Source organism: Montipora foliosa, chromosome 10 (genome assembly GCF_036669935.1).
Source record: "Montipora foliosa isolate CH-2021 chromosome 10, ASM3666993v2, whole genome shotgun sequence".
Classification (NCBI taxonomy): domain Eukaryota; kingdom Metazoa; phylum Cnidaria; class Anthozoa; order Scleractinia; family Acroporidae; genus Montipora; species Montipora foliosa.
In genome coordinates this window covers 34,037,666-34,056,213 of record NC_090878.1, presented here as the reverse complement: position 1 = coordinate 34,056,213, position 18,548 = coordinate 34,037,666, and the positions used below count along the sequence as shown (strand labels likewise).

Genomic DNA, 18,548 nt, shown 5'->3' with positions numbered 1-18,548 from the left:
CAGCTATAACTGATTTTAATAGTATTCCGGTTGAAAATCTTGTTCAGGATGTGGCCCCGAGGAAAACCCCTGTCCACGATTGCTACGAATTTCTTCCCGATGTTGGTGCTAACACTCGTCTCGGTTTCTCCTATGGCAGGTCCTAGGGCGGTCAAATTTCAGCCTGTAACTGTAGCCACTCTCCTCTGGAACTTTCTGGTACTAAGGGTGGTGCTTCACGGTCGAAGGATCTTTCATCCGACGAAATGGACGATAGGCGTCTATAGAGTATGTGCACGGTGGCCATGTTGGAGGACCAAAACAATTAAAGATATTTGCATAAAAATAACATCTATTCCCCAAAGAAATATCATTCTTTTGTTTCGGTCCTCCAATATGGCCGCCGTGCACATACTCTATTGATCCCTGCTGGAATATTTTTCACGACAGACCACTCCTCACTGATCGATTGATAAAACTCCACAATGTCAAAGCAGATGAGCTTCTCTCTCTTTCACAGAATCTTCCATCCTTTGTGAAGGATTCCACGGATTTTATCAAAAAATTAGAAGATTTGAATGCAAAAGGCCCATTCCCTGAGGGGTCCCTCCTTGTGTCTTGGGATGTAGTGTCAATGTTTCCAAACATTGACAACAATCTAGGTATTTCAGCAGTTAGAAAGGCACTTAATTCTAGATCTGATAACATTCCTTCCACTGGTTGCTTGGTTGAAGCCGTTGAAATTTGTCTCAGGGTAAATAATTGCCAGTTTGCTGGTCAGAGCTTTGTTCAAAAACACGGTACGGCCATGGGACCGAAAAACGGGTGCAGTTATGCAGATCTAGCGATGGGCATCATCGACGAGAAAGCCAAATTTGAGGGTAGCTTGAGACCTATGCTTTGGTGGAGATACAGGGACGATATTTTTGACCTCTGGACTCAGGGTTTACCTAAATTATTGGAATTCACTGATTATATCAATGATTTGTACCCTACTATTAAATTCGAATTGGTTTACTCCGAAAGTCATTTGAATGTCCTTGATCTCACGTTGCATTTTTGTAACGGGTTTATTAGCACTGATGTTTATGCTAAACCCACCGATAGCCACCTCTATCTACCTTTTTCGAGTTCACATCCCTCACATTGCAAAAGAGCAGTCCCCTTTGGGGTAGCTTTAAGAATCAAACGCAATTGTTCTACCAACGACTTTCTTCAAAATAGGTGTAAGGAATACAAAGGATATTTGAAATCTCAAAATTATCCGGCGGAGCTTGTCGATAAACAGTTCGACAAAGCTCTCAGTATATCTAGATCTGAACTTTTGAGCAAAAAGGTCAAACCAGATAAGAAAGTTTTTCCACTGGTGCTTGACTACAATCCAATTTTGCCAGATATCCAAAAAGTCATTAAAAATCACTTTCATCTATTGCAATCTTCACCAGAAGTCAAAGAAATTTTTCCGTCCAAGTCAATTTTTCCCGCTTATCGTGGAACTAAAAATCTTAAGGAGTTGTTAGCGCCATCCAAATTTCAGGTAACCTCTTGTAGAAATCCAAGAGAAGAAAATGGGGGTTGTTCAAAATGTTGTAAAAATTATTTAATTCAAGCTTCAAAATTTCAAAGTTCAGCTACTGGTCGTCATTATTCCATTCAACAAAAACTTTCTTGTTCATCGCAAAATGTTATTTATTTGGCCACTTGTGCCAAATGCAACCTGCAATATGTGGGCTCCACCTCGACTGAATTTAAAGTAAGATTCCGTAACCACAAGTCGAACATGCTGAAGAACAAAAGAACTTGTGAATTGGCTATCCACTATAATAACTCTGAACATGAAATTTCACAAATCAACTTCATCATTATATTTGCATCTTGAACAATTGTTACTCACTAGGGAGGCCTATTGGACTGCGCAATTATTTACCCTTAATCCTCATGGTCTTAATAAAAGGCGGGAATCTAGATCGAAACACCGCATTAATTACTACAATTGAGTAGTTGTGAGTTGACATTTTCCCAATACGATCCATTTTTATCGATATGTCACCTATAGTTCCTTATTTGTTTTTGATTGTTAAATCTATGTCACCTTGGAGTTTAGACCTTTGTTATAGTTCTTTATTTGTCTTTGATTGTCAAACCCATGTCACCTTGTAGCTTTGACCTTTGTTTTGTTTCGTTTCCTTAATTTCAATATTTCTGCTCTGTATATATAAGCTGCTGTTGTTGTGATTTGCACTCATTGTAAATAGTTTTTTAGTTTTTAATTTTTAACCTGAAGAAGGCCGAACGGCCGAAACGTCGTAGTAAACTTCGCCCAGAACAGTCAAGAGTTTGTCTCTTCGTCGCTTTTCCTTACGTACACTTAACTACAACTTCGCGTCGAGACATTGTATCCTGTGGATCCTCTTACTGAGAGTTCATCGTTAGGTCAACCAACCGTACACTGCTTATATATATATATATATATATATAACGTTTACAAGAAAGACAACTTCACAGCGTAGCTGTCGGGTTCATGGCTGTGGTCCGTGGACTTTCGGTAACTAACAAGAGTAGAGTGCTCAACCAGATAATCTAGGAGCAAAGTAGCGCAAGTAGGGGGTTCCAGTTAGCTGCAGAGTGCTCGATACGTGAAGTAGAGCGAATATAACGTTTACAAGAAAGACAACTTCACAGCGTAGCTGTCGGGTTCATGGCTGTGGTCCGTGGACTTTCGGTAACTAACAAGAATAGAGTGCTCAACCAGATAATCTAGGAGCAAAGTAGCGCAAGTAGGGGGTTCCAGTTAGCTGCAGAGTGCTCGATACGTGAAGTAGAGCGAATATAACGTTTACAAGAAAGACAACTTCACAGCGTAGCTGTCGGGTTCATGGCTGTGGTCCGTGGACTTTCGGTAACTAACAAGAGTAGAGTGCTCAACCAGATAATCTAGGAGCAAAGTAGCGCAACTAGGGGGTTCCAGTTAGCTGCAGAGTGCTCGATACGTGAAGTAGAGCGAATATAACGTTTACAAGAAAGACAACTTCACAGCGTAGCTGTCGGGTTCATGGCTGTGGTCCGTGGACTTTCGGTAACTAACAAGAGTAGAGTGCTCAACCAGATAATCTAGGAGCAAAGTAGCGCAAGTAGGGGGTTCCAGTTAGCTGCAGAGTGCTCGATACGTGAAGTAGAGCGAATATAACGTTTACAAGAAAGACAACTTCACAGCGTAGCTACTTTGCTCCTAGATTATCTGGTTGAGCACTCTACTCTTGTTAGTTACCGAAAGTCCACGGACCACAGCCATGAACCCGACAGCTACGCTGTGAAGTTGTCTTTCTTGTAAACGTTATATTCGCTCTACTTCACGTATCGAGCACTCTGCAGCTAACTGGAACCCCCTACTTGCGCTATATATATATATGTTTTTCATTCGAAATAATTAATCAGTTGATTTACAGGATGGGTTTCCTTTCTTTATTCTACGGTATATATAAATAAGCCTGCATCATTAACTTGATCCCTCTGATTAGCTGATGCCTAATTTGGTGTTTGCCTGTGAATCGTTAGTCGATCCTTAGGTTTAAGGCTTTGAAGGGGCTTAGGCTTTCCCATCTCACTCGTGTAAGAACCCCGGGATACTCACGTTAGGCCAAGTCACTATCTGGATAGCTGCGTTGCCAGCGTGGTTGTCCTGATGGTGTAGTGGTCATCACACCCTACCGGTGTTCAGGGGGACGTGGGTTGAAATCCCGCTCAGGGCAATTCTTCATGTCTTTCATTCGAAATAATTAATCAGTTGATTTACAGGATGGGTTTCCTTTCTTCATTCTACGGTATATATATATATATATTGGGAGTTTATCGTTTGGTCAACCATTACAGATATTCACGCTGCTGCGCACTTATTTTTATATCACAAACACTACGTAAATTTACATACATGTTGGTGTTAGGGTGCTAAGCTAATTGTTCTGTTGTAGCGCCTTCGCTCGGTGCCTGCATGATGATACTAACTCGTTTCTTTCGCTCCGGTTCACAGATAATGCCAAATTTCTCGCTCAAGCATAAATTACAACGTTTAGTTGAACTGCTGTACGGTTTAGCGCGGCAAACAATTTGCCATGTAATTTCATGCTCTATGTTGTTATCTTTTAGCGATCATACGTGCTTGCTGAGTTCCGTTGAATTTCTATAGCTTAATTCTCACAGCCCTCTATAGTTACGCTCTACCTTGTATTGAGCACTCTAACTGGCTCGATCACCACCGCTTTTTGATTATATATAGGGTTAAGGTTATATATATATATATATATACACTAAGTGTAAGTGTATCCTAAGTGTAATATATTTATATATACACTAAGTGATCAATCAGCCATGTTGCCAGCATGGTTGTCCTGATAGTGTAGTGGTCATCACACCCTAGATATATATAATGAAGTTTGAAAGGACCAAGGACGGACAACCCCTGGAAGACATCTAGTTGGGGAAAAACATGGGCCCGGGATGACCACGTAATTCCCATTCACTGTCCAGATTGACCATGTAGCCAGCATGGTTGCTCTGATAGTGTAGTGGTGATCACACCTACCCGGTAATCAATTTTACGCGTGCGGATGTCGTGGATGTTCCTGTGGAGGATTCCCCAAGAGATATCTTGCATAGATGGAAGATTCTTGGGGAATCCTCCACAGGAACATCCACGACATCCGCACGCGTAAAATCATTGAAGCGCTAGAAATCCGCAAGCATGAGAACCTCATGAATGGTTGCAATGGACGAGCTCTAAATCTAGATTAACACCATCAAATTAATGAGCCTTGAAATTCCACCATTGTACTAAGTTTTTTTTTTACATAAAGCAATCTTGTACTCATAATCTTCATTCACTGACGAAGCTCTAAACGGCGAAACGTTTGAAGTATAAAACCGATTAGAAACACATATGCCTCAAGAAGTTATTTCCTTATTACATTATCTATCGAGGCATGGCTACACCTTTCTTCTTCTCATATATATATATTATATATATAAGATATATATATATAAGAGCAACGTAAATGAAGAGTAAAACAATACGTTTTGTATCCTTCACCTATATTTCTACCGGATACACCGGTCTTCCTCAGGGTGAACAGCCGTTAAACGCATAACACGCCATTTTTAGAATTACAAATTGAATATACAAAGGAAACAAACCAGTACTAGGTCTCGCCGCAGATTTAATAATCACAATAATCGTATTCGAGCTCATGCTAGACTCTCATTGGATGACAAATCTAGAGATGATTTAATTTATCAACACTTTAATGGCCAAGCCCACAAAGGCATCGAAGATCTCGATATACAATTAATTGATCAAGTAAATGATGAGAGGTACTTATTGGACAGAGAAGGACAATGGGCTTATAGGCTGAAGTATGTAAAGCCCCATGGATTGAATGAAAACGATTTCTCTTTCACCCAAAATAAGTCGTCCCGAGTACGAAAGAGCTAAAAATCTAGTCTCTGGAAGATACCTGTTGTTTGTATACATGGGTGCATAATTTCAAAAACGCGCGCGGGGTTTTGTTTTTATGGCGCGCGCTGTTTGTTTCCTTTGTATATTCAATTTGTAATTCTAAAAATGGCGTATTATGCGTTTAACGGCTATTCACCCTGAGGAAGACCGGTGTATCCGGTCGAAATATAGGTAAAGGATACAAAACGTATTGTTTTACTCTTTATTTGCGTTGCTTTCTTAAATTATCTACTATGGAGAGGTTATCCGACATTGGATGTGTGAGATATATATATAACTTCATGTAAGTTCCACACTGATAAATCCCAGAATAGTACTCAACAATAATGGAGCGGTAATAACAACGTTTTTCTACTCAATATAGTTTCATATACGGACTTTAATACAGGTCTGTCTCGTAGACCAACAAGTAGTTGGACCACTCATCAGTTAAATTCCATGTACACTGTAGCATCGCTGGGGTTTATATACATCAGTAGCGTGATCGTTACAAGATTCAAACTTGAAAAACAATAGTAAAAAAGCATTTGTAAATTTATGATTGGTTGTTGAGGATGCGATTGAACCTAAGGAGAAAATTTTGCTTGTGCCTGCAAGTCGATACGAGTTCATTACGTTTGTTGAGCGTTGCCATGTCCGGTTTATATAGAATATAGAATTTCTCGGTATTACATAGATTACATCGTTTAGTAAGGTTGCTATAAGATTTGGCCTTGGCTAGAATTTTCCAGGAGATTGCGAAGTCTCAAATTCACCCCACCACAGCAGTCACCAGAATCCACCACTTACAAGAGAAAGAGGCAAAGAAACATAATTTGGTTCAACCCACCGTTTAGTAAAAATGTTCAAACCAACATAGGAAGAGAATTTCGAAATTTGATCGAGAGGTGCTTCCCACCGAACCATAAATTAAGAAAACTGTTTAACAAAAACAATCTTAAGCCAAGTTATAATTGTTCACCAAACATAAAACAGATCATCGATGGACACAACAAAACCATCCTAAGCCAGAACATACCTCCTCCACAACAAACACCCACCAAACTCTGCAACTGCAGAGTACCAGACAAATGCCCTTTGAAAGGACAATGCTTAGTCAAGGAAGTAGTGTATCAAGCCACCATCACGACCGCCGAAAGCATAGAGACGTACGTCGGCCTCACCGCCACTGAGTTCAAGACGAGATGGCGAAACCACCAAATGTCATTCAAAAACAAAAGTAAAAAGAATGACACCGAAGTGAGCGAACATCTATGGCAGCTAAAAGATCAAAAGAAAGACTTCGCAATCTCCTGGAAAATTCTAGCAAAGGCCAAATCTTATAGCAACCTTACTAAACGATGTAATCTATGTAGTACCGAGAAATTCTATATTCTATATAAACCGGACATGGCAACGCTCAACAAACGTAATGAACTCGTATCGACTTGCAGGCACAAGCAAAATTTTCTTCTTAGGTTCAATCGCATCCTCAACAACCAATCATAAATTTACAAATGCTTTTTTACTATTGTTTTTCAAGTTTGAATCTTGTAACGATCACGCTACTGATGTATATAAACCCCAGCGATGCTATAGTGTACATGGAATTTAACTGATGAGTGGTCCAACTCCTTGTTGGTCTACGAGACAGACCTGTATTAAAGTCCTAGCCAAAAATATAGTACACCACTAAATAATCAAATCTACGTTCTATGGGATTACTTACCGTCGTAATACTCAAAATTGACAGGGAATAAAGATTGTAATACGGGACCTTCCCTGAACGCCTCACGGGAACTTGTAAGTACACTTGCTTTGTGGAAGCCTGAATAGATCCCATATCCTCCACCGATCTATTATAGGAAATAAATACAAATGAGAAAGTTCGCTGTGCGAACCAACAAACCCAGGTTACAAGCAGCGTGCCCTAAGCTTCTCACCTTGATTTTCGCAAAACCAGAATATGGAAAGTCTCTTCAAAGTTCATCTTTTGCACGGAAACGCTAACTACACAGTTTATCCGCATGCAAGTTCGAAACCCTAACAATTTACCGATGTACAAAAACAGGAAGACAAATTGGTGAAGCAAGAAGTTCCTCCTTAAGCTTCGTAATAGCGATGAGATTGCAATAGGTAGTGAAACGCAAATGGTACAACACTCTGCACTTCCCAAGCCTTTTGGAGTGCTTGGTAGGCGCAGTTTAGAGAGCAAGGTGACCTGTCATTTCATTTGAGGTCAATTTTCGGCCTTATAGAGTGGATTTTCAGTATTGGTCGGATTCTGCAAGTAATTTACAGTTGTGCATAGTTGTATTTTATTCATCAAGTCCTTTCACGGGAACACATTTGTCCAAAAAATTGATCTACCCCAATTGAGTGGCTTCATAGCTCAGTTGGTAGAATATTGCACCGGCATCGCACAGATCATGGGTTCTAAGTTCGTCTAGGTTAAAACTCAGGTCAGGCTTTTACTCACCACACTCAAGATGGCAATCAGCAAGACTCCAGTCTTCAGGTCACAGCCGCAGCAGCAACAGCGTATTAAGACAGCCATGGCTAGAATAGTGCTTCGTAGTTCGAAAGCAAATAACTGAATGAAGAACCAAGATGGCTAAGCTAAGAGTGATGCATCAGATTTATAGGTTATGAAAGAAGCGATCAAGGCACTGGACTGGAAAACAGTCGTATTAATTTGCAAACGCAAGCGACACGGTTAAATAATATTCAAACGAAATGTCTGGAGGGAGTGAAGAAACGGCGAATTTAAGGACGTTCGCGCCCAAAACGTTCCCACGTACAGATTTTTTTAAAACTCGCCACGCAGAAAGGTAATGACCTACTTTTGCCAAAAAGGCAAAAAAAATGGGGGGTCACCGTGCTCGTTTTCGAGATCATGAGGTGCATTTTTAGAAGATTGCGTTACTTTAAGACGATCTTAGCTTACAACTGTCAGCAATAAAAAATCTACATTAGTGACATTTAGATCAGGTAAACGTACTCAGTTCAACATAACTAATATAACTAAATTAACCTTTGCAGCTGATGTCTTTTTCTGAGGTGAAATAGACCTTGAAAAACGACACATATTAGTCTAAGAAATAAAACTTCGGTCGCACGAGAGCATAAAAGGCCAAATATTTGTAACTTCTCACGTACAGATTTTTTTTGTTTTTTGTTAAAATGGACAAAATCAAGAAAGGAAGTGATCTACGGAAAGAAAAATGGGGGTCACCGAGCATTCAAGAGAGTAAAATCGCTGCGAAGTTCTCAAAGCGATTGTTTATTCGCACTGTCACGCCATTGCGTGACATTTGCGAGAAGACCTGGGTCCCCAGCTATCCCATGATGCCACATACTTTCGCGTTCTATTCTTGTGGAAAAAAATGTTTGCGCCTTTAGCATCGTGTTTACCTGCGTGGTCTGCGATGAATGACGTGTGCGTGACATGCGCGAAAAAATGCGCAGTAGCAATGGGCGCGAACGTCCTTAATATATGCATAGCAGACAGTCGTATTTTTTCGCGTCTCTCCCCATTCTCACTCGCCGTTTCTACACTGGCTCCAGACATTTCGTTTGAATATTATTTTACCGTGTCGCTTGCCTTGATGTCTTCTTTCATAATCTATAAATCTGATGCATCACTCTTAGCTTAGCCATATTGGTTCTTCATTCAGTTATTTGCTCTCGAACTACGAAGCACTATTCTACCCATGGCTGTCTTAGTGCGCTGTTGCTGCTGCGGCTGTGACCTGAAGACTGGGGTCTTGATGATTGCCATCTTGAGTGTGGTGAGTAAAAGCTTGACCTGAGTTTTAAGCTAGACGAACTTAGAACCCATGATCTGTGCGATGCCGGTGCAATGTTCTACCAACTGAGCTATGAAGCCACTCAGTTGGGGGTAGATCAATTTTTTGGACAAATGTGTTCCCGTGAAAGGACTTGATGAATAAAATACAACTATCCACAACTGTAAATTACTTACAGAATCCGACCAATACTGAAAATCCACTCTATAAGGTCGAAAATTAACCTCAAATGAAATGAGAGGTCACCTTGCTCTCTAAACTGTGCTTATCAAGCACTCCAAAAGGCCTGGGAAGTGCAGAGTGTTGTACCATTTGCGTTTCACTACCTATTGCAATCTCATCGCTATTACGAAGCTTAAGGAGGAACTTCTTGCTTCACCAATTTGTCTTCCTGTTTTCGTACATCGGTAAATTGTTAGGGTTTTTGCGTTTGGCAGTCGTGATGGGTTCGTAGTGGAGGGTGTATTGATATCCGCCTGCGTCAAGTGCTTTCTGGTACGGGGGAGCGGCTTTGTCGAATGAAGCTTTGTCCGATGAAAGGGATGAAAGTCGTTTGTTGATGCCGGCAGGTATGTTCTTTGTGGTGATCAGTGGATGATTGCTCTCGCGGTGTACGAACTGTAGTGTGGTGTTGGGCTTTGTGTAGGGTTGGTAGGTGCTGTTTTTTAGGTTGAAAGTGATTCGATTCAGTTGATTAACGGGATGGGTTTCATTTCTTCATTCTACGGTCTATATAAATAAGCCTGCATCATTAACTTGATCCCTCTGATTAGCTGATGTCTAAGTTGGTGTTTGCCTGTGAATCGTTAGTCGATCCTTAGGTTTAAGGCTATGAAGGGGTTTAGGCTTTCCCATCCCACCCGTGAAAGAATCCCGGGATACTCACGATAGGCCAATTCACTGTCTCGATAGCTGCGTTGCCAGCGTGGTTGTCCTGATGGTGTAATGGTCATCACACCCTACCGGTATTTCAGGGGGACGTGGGTTCAAATCCCGCTCAGGGCAATTCTTCATGTTTTTCATTCGGTAGAATTAATCAGTTGATTAACGGGATGGGTTTCATTTCTTCATTCTACGGTATATATATATATATATATTTTTGTGTTTGTATGAAGAAGGCCGGAAATCCAACGATGGAGTCACTAGGTTATAACTTAAATAGGGATTTACAGGGTTGTAACCGGTTTTTATTCATTTCTTCAGTTACAAAAGAGTCGGTAGAAAAATCTACAACTTAAATAGGGTTTTACAGGGTTGTAACCGGTTTTTATTCATTGTTGTAAAACCCTATTTAAGTTGTAGATTTTTCTACCGACTCTTTTGTAACTGAAGAAGGTCGAGAGACCGAAACGGAAGAAGGGAAACAGTTCATTTTGTTTCCCGAGAATCTCAATGTTTACCCGAGGCGTAGCCGAGGGAAACATTGAGATTCGAGGGAAACAAAATGAACTGTTTCCCGAGGGACCAGTCATTAAGTGATTTGTTATATAGCAAAACAAATGGGTCAAACATTTTGAAAGAAGCGCCCAGATTCCAGCGACAACATCAGGCCACCTTCAACTGCACGCTCTGATCACGTGCAACAGCGGTCAACATTTGGCGGGTAACAGTGAACTGTTCCCCGTTTGACGTAATAGTTTTCGCAATGTTGCCCGCTCATGGCATTTGGCGGTAAACAGTTTCATTGTTAAATGCCATGTGACCATGAACTAGCCAATGAATGGGCACGATGTAGCGGGAAAAACTCCAGCTATATAACAATCACACTTATCAGTTATCGGTTGAATTTCTATAGGTCTGACTTCTGGTGTAGTTTATCAGGCAAAGGTTAGAAGAAAGGACAATGACAAATTTGAAACATACGTAGTCCTGACGGCAGATGGCTTTAAGACACGTCATAGAAATCATAAAACATCTTTCGAAAATAAGGCCTATAGAAATTCAACTGAACTCAGCAAACACGTATGGTCAGTAAAAGATAACAACATAGAGCATGAAATTATCTGGCAAATTGTTTGCCGCATTAAGACATAACTTCTTCTGTGACTCTGAGTTTCATGCTTACGCGATCATCGGGCAGACTTTAATAAAGAATATACCTCGCTTACTTAAATATATACAGTGGTTGGTTAATTAGAGTGAATCTATTGTAATCTGAGATCGATGTTAGCTAGGAAGTATTTGTTCTCGTGGCGGCATTTGGAAATTAATTCAGTTCTTTTGTTGAGGTTGCTTTGTCGGCTTTAATGATGTGGCTTGAAGGCGCTACAACAGAACAATTAACTTAGCATCTGAACACCAACATGTATGTAAATTTACGTAGTGTTTGTGATATAAAAATAAGTGCGCAGCAGTGTGAATAAAAATTCTGAAGAGTGAGGCTTCAAGCCCTACGAAACGGACCTGTAGGGCAATTATCGTGTAGCTATGTTTTAATTCTCAGGGGCACCCAACGAGAATATAGTTCAAAACCACTTAAACATAGCATTGTTAAACGTATTTTGGTGTTTACACGGTAGATATAGGCATATTTTTATCCCCTAAATTGTTTTTATCTGTTCGGATTTCCTAGCTGAAAGTCTAGTGATCCGAAAATTATAGGGATCAAAACATACCTTTTCAAAAATTTCAGCCAGAAAAAGGGCTCCCGAAAATTCTAGGTGACCTTTTAAGGGTAAAAATCCGTTAAAAATGGGCAATTATTTCATTATTTAGATGTTCGAAAATCCTAGGACAGGCAGGCAAGCAAGAAATTTTAGAACAAATGTTCCGAAAATTCTAGATCTCAAGTCGTCTTCCGAACAGATATTTTCCGAAAATTGACGTTGGGTGCCCCTGAATTCTCACAGCTCTCTCTCTCTCTCTCTCTCTCTCTCTCTCTCTCTCTCTCTCTCTCTCTCTCTCTCTATATATATATATATACGTATATCTGAGGATTGAACTAATCAATAAGACATAACTTCTTTTGTGTCTCTGAGTTTCACGCTTACGTGATAATCAGACAGACTTTAATGAAGAATATACCCCGCTTACTTAAATATATACAGTGGTTGGTTAATTAGTGAATCTATTGTAATCTGAGATCGATGTTAGCTAGGAAGTATTTGTTCTCGTGGCGGCATTTGGAAATTAATTCAGTTCTTTTGTTGAGGTTGCGTGCTTCGTTGGCTTTAATGCTGTGGAGTTTTTCAGTTAGGCAAAGATTGCATTGTTTGGAAATGTTGTTGTAGGCGCTTGCTGATAGACCAGCTTATCTTGTAGTTTTCCTCGTTGTCCTTGAGTTTCCAGATGTGCTTTGCAAGTTCGGTGCGGCTAGCGCATTTTCTGTTGCGGAATGTTAGATTATATTGCGTATATCGTTGTTTGAATGTTCCTTCTGTTAGCCCGATGTAGTTCTTTCCTGTGTTGTCTTTGTCTGTGGTCACGTTGGCTTTGTAGATTACGCTGGTGATGAGGCAGTTGTTATCTAGCGGGCATTGGTCTTTTTTCTACAGTTGCATCCGTTTTGCGATGTGGAGTTGTTGTTAAGGATTTTCTCGTTATGGTGCTGCCCATGTTCGGCATGCAATTGTAGCTTACTTTCACGTTGTTCTTGTTGAAGACGGAGTGGAGATTGTGATTTGGTGGGAAGTGTTTCTAGATTAGGTTGAGGAAGGTTTTAGCGACGTTTGTTTGAACATTCTTGCTGTATGGGGGATTAAACCAGATGATGTTTCTTTTTCTATTTCTTTTCGTTGGTGCGGCTGTGTTTTTCTTGCAGTAGTGAAGGCTTTCGTTGAATCCACTTGATCTGAGGGCTTTGTCGTAGAGAGGCTTGGCTTTGTTGAAAGTTTCTTTGTCGGATGATGTTTGGAGCTCATCCAGGAGGCAATACTCCATTTGACACTGTAACTAGTTTACCTTATCGAGGTTATCCTAAATACTAAAGGCTTTAGGTTAATCCTAAATACTACTGGAAGGCAATGAAGCTTACGTAGACTTGGTGAAATATGATAAAACTTGGAATCCTAAAAATAAGTCTTGCTACGGAATTCTGGAGCCGTTGTAACTTTGCTATTTGTTTATCTGGTAACCCATACAAAATACTCTTACAATAGTCAATGTGCCCAATTATTAGGGCATGAACAAGCGTCTGGGTTGCTTGGTTACTTAAATACGCTCTTATTCGTCTTACATTTGTAATGTAGTAATAGGCCGCTCTACACGCGTTATTGATATTAACTTGAAGACTCATGTTGCTATTTATCCATGTCCCTAAGTTCTTGACCGACTGAACAGGCGACACATGAGCGTCACCTACTGCAAGCGAGTCAACATGAACCTTGGATAGTTGCTGACGGGTGTCTATTATTACAAAGTCCGTCTTGCCATCATTGATCATCAGTTTGTCACACAGCATCCAGGCTCTTATCTCATTTCCACACCGTTCCATAGCAGCAATGGCATCATCGGTACTTGAGGCACAGCCAGGTTTAAACGCTAAATAAAACTGCGTGTCATCCGCATCAGCATGAACGCTAGGCAGGTGTCTCTTGCCAACTTCAAACTGTTTACTGGCATACAGAGTAAACAGTAACGGCCCTAAACATGAACCTTGAGGAACTCCTTGATTTAATTGTAGAGATTCCGAATACTTGCCACCTAGCGAGACACGCTGAGAACGTCCCGATAGGTATGACACAAACCACTCAAGTGCTGTTCCTCGGATCCCAAAACTTGTGCTCAGCCGAGATAGTAACACAGAATGTTCTACCGTATCAAAAGGAAGCACTCAAATCCAACAACACAAGCAGAACAACTTCTTGACGATTCATTGCCATTAATAAATCATAAAATATCTTGAGTAAGGCTGTTTCTGTGCTGTGACCTCATCTATACGCAGATTGCAAACAAGGGATAGAGGTCATGTTCAGAAAGGTGTGCATGTTACCAGAGAATTTGCCGTTTGGTTTCTCAATCATGCAGTGTTGTACATAACAGCACCGATAATAAAATATTAACAAGAGCTCGAGGAAGAGGTAAATCAGCGAATATTTTTTTGCGCCCGTGGCGATGCTTATTTCAAGCTTCTTGTGCAAGTTTTTGACAGAGAACATTAAATTCCAAAAAAATATTCCACTTAAACATAACGGTCGTCAAAAAGCTTTAATTTGGGCGTTCATTTGCACGAAAAATGTCACAGAAACCTTTTTCAGCGTAAAAGTTATGGAAACAAACAAAATATTTGCTATTAGAGGCAAAAAAAACTCTTCCTATTTTAATTGGGTGCGTGCAAACTAGAAATACAACGGCAGTAGACCTTTTTGGCTTGTACATTTTGTTTTCCCAATACAGATCATGTGATAATACTCAGGAGGCTTGGTCCTTTGTTTTGTTTATTAAAAAGAGTGCATGCAGGCATATTCATGCTTCCATGCCCTCATTTTAATGAACAAAACAAAAGACCAAACCTCCTGAGTATTATCACAAGATCTTTATTGGGAAAATAAAATGTACAAGCCGAAAAGGTCTATTAAATAATTTTTCTGTCTCTCAGTTCAGGATACCCTTTACGGAAGAACCTTGACCGTGAGTAATGAAGCAAAAAATAGACAAGCTTTCTTTTAAATATTTCTTCACTGCCACTTTTCCCTTTTTTTTTTGTACCTGAATGAAGACTGTGCAGAATTGAGTACAAAATAAATGTAAATTGTCGACAATTGAGATGCGACTTCAGTAAACGCTGTGATGCATTCAAGGCGTTCGATTGCCTTTAAACCCATACAGAATTTGCCATTTGGTTTCAGTGTTGTGCATAACATCACAGTTAGCCAAATAACATTTAGAAACAAAGCTCACTTTGTGATATCCGACGTGGAAATATGCAATTGTTGTCAAAGACCATTACTCGTTGCTTTGAAGATTCCAGATAATTTTTTTTCACCGCCTGTCTTGTTCATCCAATTGACTTCCCATTAGTGAGCTACGTTAGGGTATATTTTGTTGAATGATCCAGTAAAACGCCATTGCAGGTTAATTTACTATTTTACTGTGTACACCGGATAAAGCTACGCATTTCTACTACCCCTGAAACCCACCAAAAATACGCCCAGAAGACTCTACGCACAAAGACACTACTTAGAAGGAGAGGGATAGCAAAGAATTTTCCCGACTCGGAAAAAAAAAAACGGCACTAAATTCCATCCATTTTCCGACCCAGTAAAAACGTTAAATGTAAAGCGAATTCTAACTATTCAACATTTCTTTTGTTATCGCGAATGTTGAATGAAGTTGAATATGGTTGCCCCCCTCTTTCATCATTGTTGTGTATACGCATGCGCACTAATCGGTTTCTTAATATCGTATCCATGTCCGTATTCACAGTAACAATCCCCTATCCATAGCAACAACCACGGCTGTAGCCTGGGACAGAATACGATCCCTCTCGTGAAGCTTTGCTGATGATGTGTTGAAACAGTTTCCCCACCCCAGCAGTCAACATCGTTCAACATCTTTCAACAAAATCGAGCGGATGTAGAAGCAAATGCTGAAGTCGTTTGCCCGGGTCCTAACTGTTTTTAATCTAAAATGGGAAGGAGAGCCTTAAATATGAGTTAAACTCCGTACTGCACGTGCAGCATGGTTCTTTTTCCCCCTAAAATTTAAAAGCGCACATGCAGGTCGTGCAGAGAAAGCCCCGTACACACGCACAATTTGTATGTGACAATTTTATGTGGCAAATACATTTGATCGTGCAGATAGCACGACAAATTATAATTGTTGATAATTCCCAGTTAAGTAGGTCAGTAATGCATTTGGACAGCACAGATAAGCCAGAAAACAAGGCGAGGTTACCTGCTCGTTCTCCAATGGCGCTCACTTGCCATATTTATGTGAAAAGTCGTCCACACGAGCAATTGTTCGTATTTAACAACTTTTATTTGTCACATAAAAGCTAACACGCCAGCTTTTCAGCAAATACATTTGTATCACATAAAAATTGGCTAATTCAGTCCTCGTCTACTCGAGCAAATAGAAATTGTCACAAAAAATTGCTCATGTAGACGGGGCTTAATTAAACTTTTTTCGTCGTTTTTCGTCGACTTCCTACAGTTTAGGTTTACCAATTTCAGCACCTGGACTCCTTCAATTTGACTACTGTCTATTTTGCTGTGATTGGGTCTCACCAATGAGTAGTCCATTCAGTTTGCTTTCTTTTAATTCCTTTATTAATTTATTTTAGTTGTTACGAACGTGCTCAAAACTAGCGGAGCTACCAATATTATTGTGCTTTTGACAAGCTTTTTACTAATTGGAGCCTACAACTCGGTAAGTGCCCATCAACTCCTGATGATTAAATCCATGTTCTCTCTGTCAACCTATTTTGGCTAAAATCCCCTTAGCGTTCGATCAACCAAACTTTTTCAATTATTTCATGTAAGACTGTCTCTTGTTTAGATTTTCCCAAGATCAGACAAAAAATGAAATCCTGGTAACAATTCTTGTTTGTTTGTACTAACACTTCACTGGAGATTAGCATAGCAAATTAGTAATTATTCATGTTTCTTAACCCATTAACACCTCAAACTCCCTAGGATGCCCTCACTTGACGAGTAAAATCGTCTGGCATTAAGGCGTTATGACCACTTGGAGTCAATGGGTTAAATCAGAGGTAATTATGATAAAGATAATGTAATTACGATAATATATAACCAAGAGAAAATAAAGGGGGAAGAGAGGGTATCGCCCAAACATGCCCTTTCTCATATTAAGTAATATGTCTCAAGTTATTTTTAGATCGACTATTTCGCTGTACAGATTCCAAAAAGATTAGGCAACAGCAAATGATATGCCCGGAATGTGTCCCGCGTGGAGATAGCCCACGCTTAGAGAACACGTTCCCGCGACATGAGTGACTGTTGCCTAATCCTCTTGGAATTTGTACAGCGTGGCAGTCGTTCTAAAAATAACTTGAGACGTATTACCTATGGAAAAGAACATGTGTGGGGATGATATATCTCCCCCCTTTATTTTCTCTTGGTATTAATTTAATCTTTGAGACTGGTCATTTAAATGTAATTCTTTTTCTTCTTTAGGTCACAACTTTTAACCTGTGGACTGTGAAATATAAATATAAAAGCCGCGATGATTCCTAAAATTTCAATTACATACATACGTAGAACAAATGCAAAAAAAGTTAAAGGAAAATTTCTTCGTTGTTTGGTAAATACATTTTTATTCCACTTTTTCAGAAAAATCGCTTCTTGGTCCAACCATATCTTGCCTGGCAGGTGATTCTCCTCGGTTAGAGCCTGGGAGTGTCGATTTTCTATATAATTGTCTGGAAAGGGGTATGTATTTTAGCTTTTGGGCTAAATAACGTTGAATATTACCTTTAAGGTGCATCAGAGGTGTACAGAGGTGATTGCCAACGTTTTTGAAAATGGTTTATTACTAAGACTGCCCCATTTTCGAAACTGCAAGGGGAAGTTAATTCCTGTGTTGCTTGTATTGTCCCAAAGAATTGCAACCCCTGTGGACGAGAATCACTGAATACTGTACTGTCTACTGGTTAGCGCATTCGCACTAATGCGCTGTTGAAGTCACCTTCAAGTTCGCTTTTGTTTTATTTTGTTGATTGCATGTAGCTTATCCTAATTAAGTTGTGTTGTTCATTTCAGTTCGGTGTTTATTCAATAGTCATTGCCACTGTTATTTCTTGGGTTCTTTCGGTAGGTGCACAACTCAATTTGAATATGTACATTTTATCTGAAGAGTGCTACACCGTCGTGTAGTACGAAACTATATTTAACATTTATTCTACGAGGGCGCACTGGGTATGAAGTGATAGCTGACCAACGCCGAGGCCCGTAGCACCGAGTAGAATAATTATACTCTTCCATGAATTGTCGACTAAACTAACGTTTCAACTTCGGTTCAGAACGGCTTTTGTCGGCCATTTTTTCTCAGACCTGCAAAAATGTTTTCAGCTCGCTTTATTACTGACGAGTTCTTGACCATATTAGATACTGCAGGTCTATGAACTGATAGCCTGTGTCCGATGAGCCAATAAAAATGCTTGAAAACTGATATCCGTAGTTCAGTTTTTAAGTTACTTTTGGGGAGGTCGGAGGGGAAGCTGAGTTAGATTTTAGTGAGTTGGCTTTGGACTTTGTTAATCATAGAAGGTATTTATATGACGGGGAATTGCAGAAATGGAATGCCTACAACTATGAAAATGACCCAGAACCCATCTTTTATTTGGGACTTGAGTGCAAGCAAAATATCTTTGA

General features: G+C 40.0%; 1 protein-coding gene across 1 annotated transcript in view; it reads right to left on the bottom strand.

Annotated features, from left to right (window-relative positions):
* The window catches only part of LOC137972831 (uncharacterized), a 17,321-nt gene extending 9,172 nt beyond the window's left edge, over positions 1–8,149 (bottom strand). The window contains exons 1-2 of the mRNA XM_068819532.1: positions 7,947–8,149; positions 7,197–7,323 (exon numbers count right to left, since the gene is read on the bottom strand). Of these exons, the coding sequence (XP_068675633.1) occupies positions 7,197–7,323; positions 7,947–8,024 (205 nt within the window). The 5' untranslated portion in view covers positions 8,025–8,149. The remainder of the gene's footprint in view (positions 1–7,196; positions 7,324–7,946) is intronic.
* Positions 8,150–18,548: the final 10,399 nt, after the last annotated feature.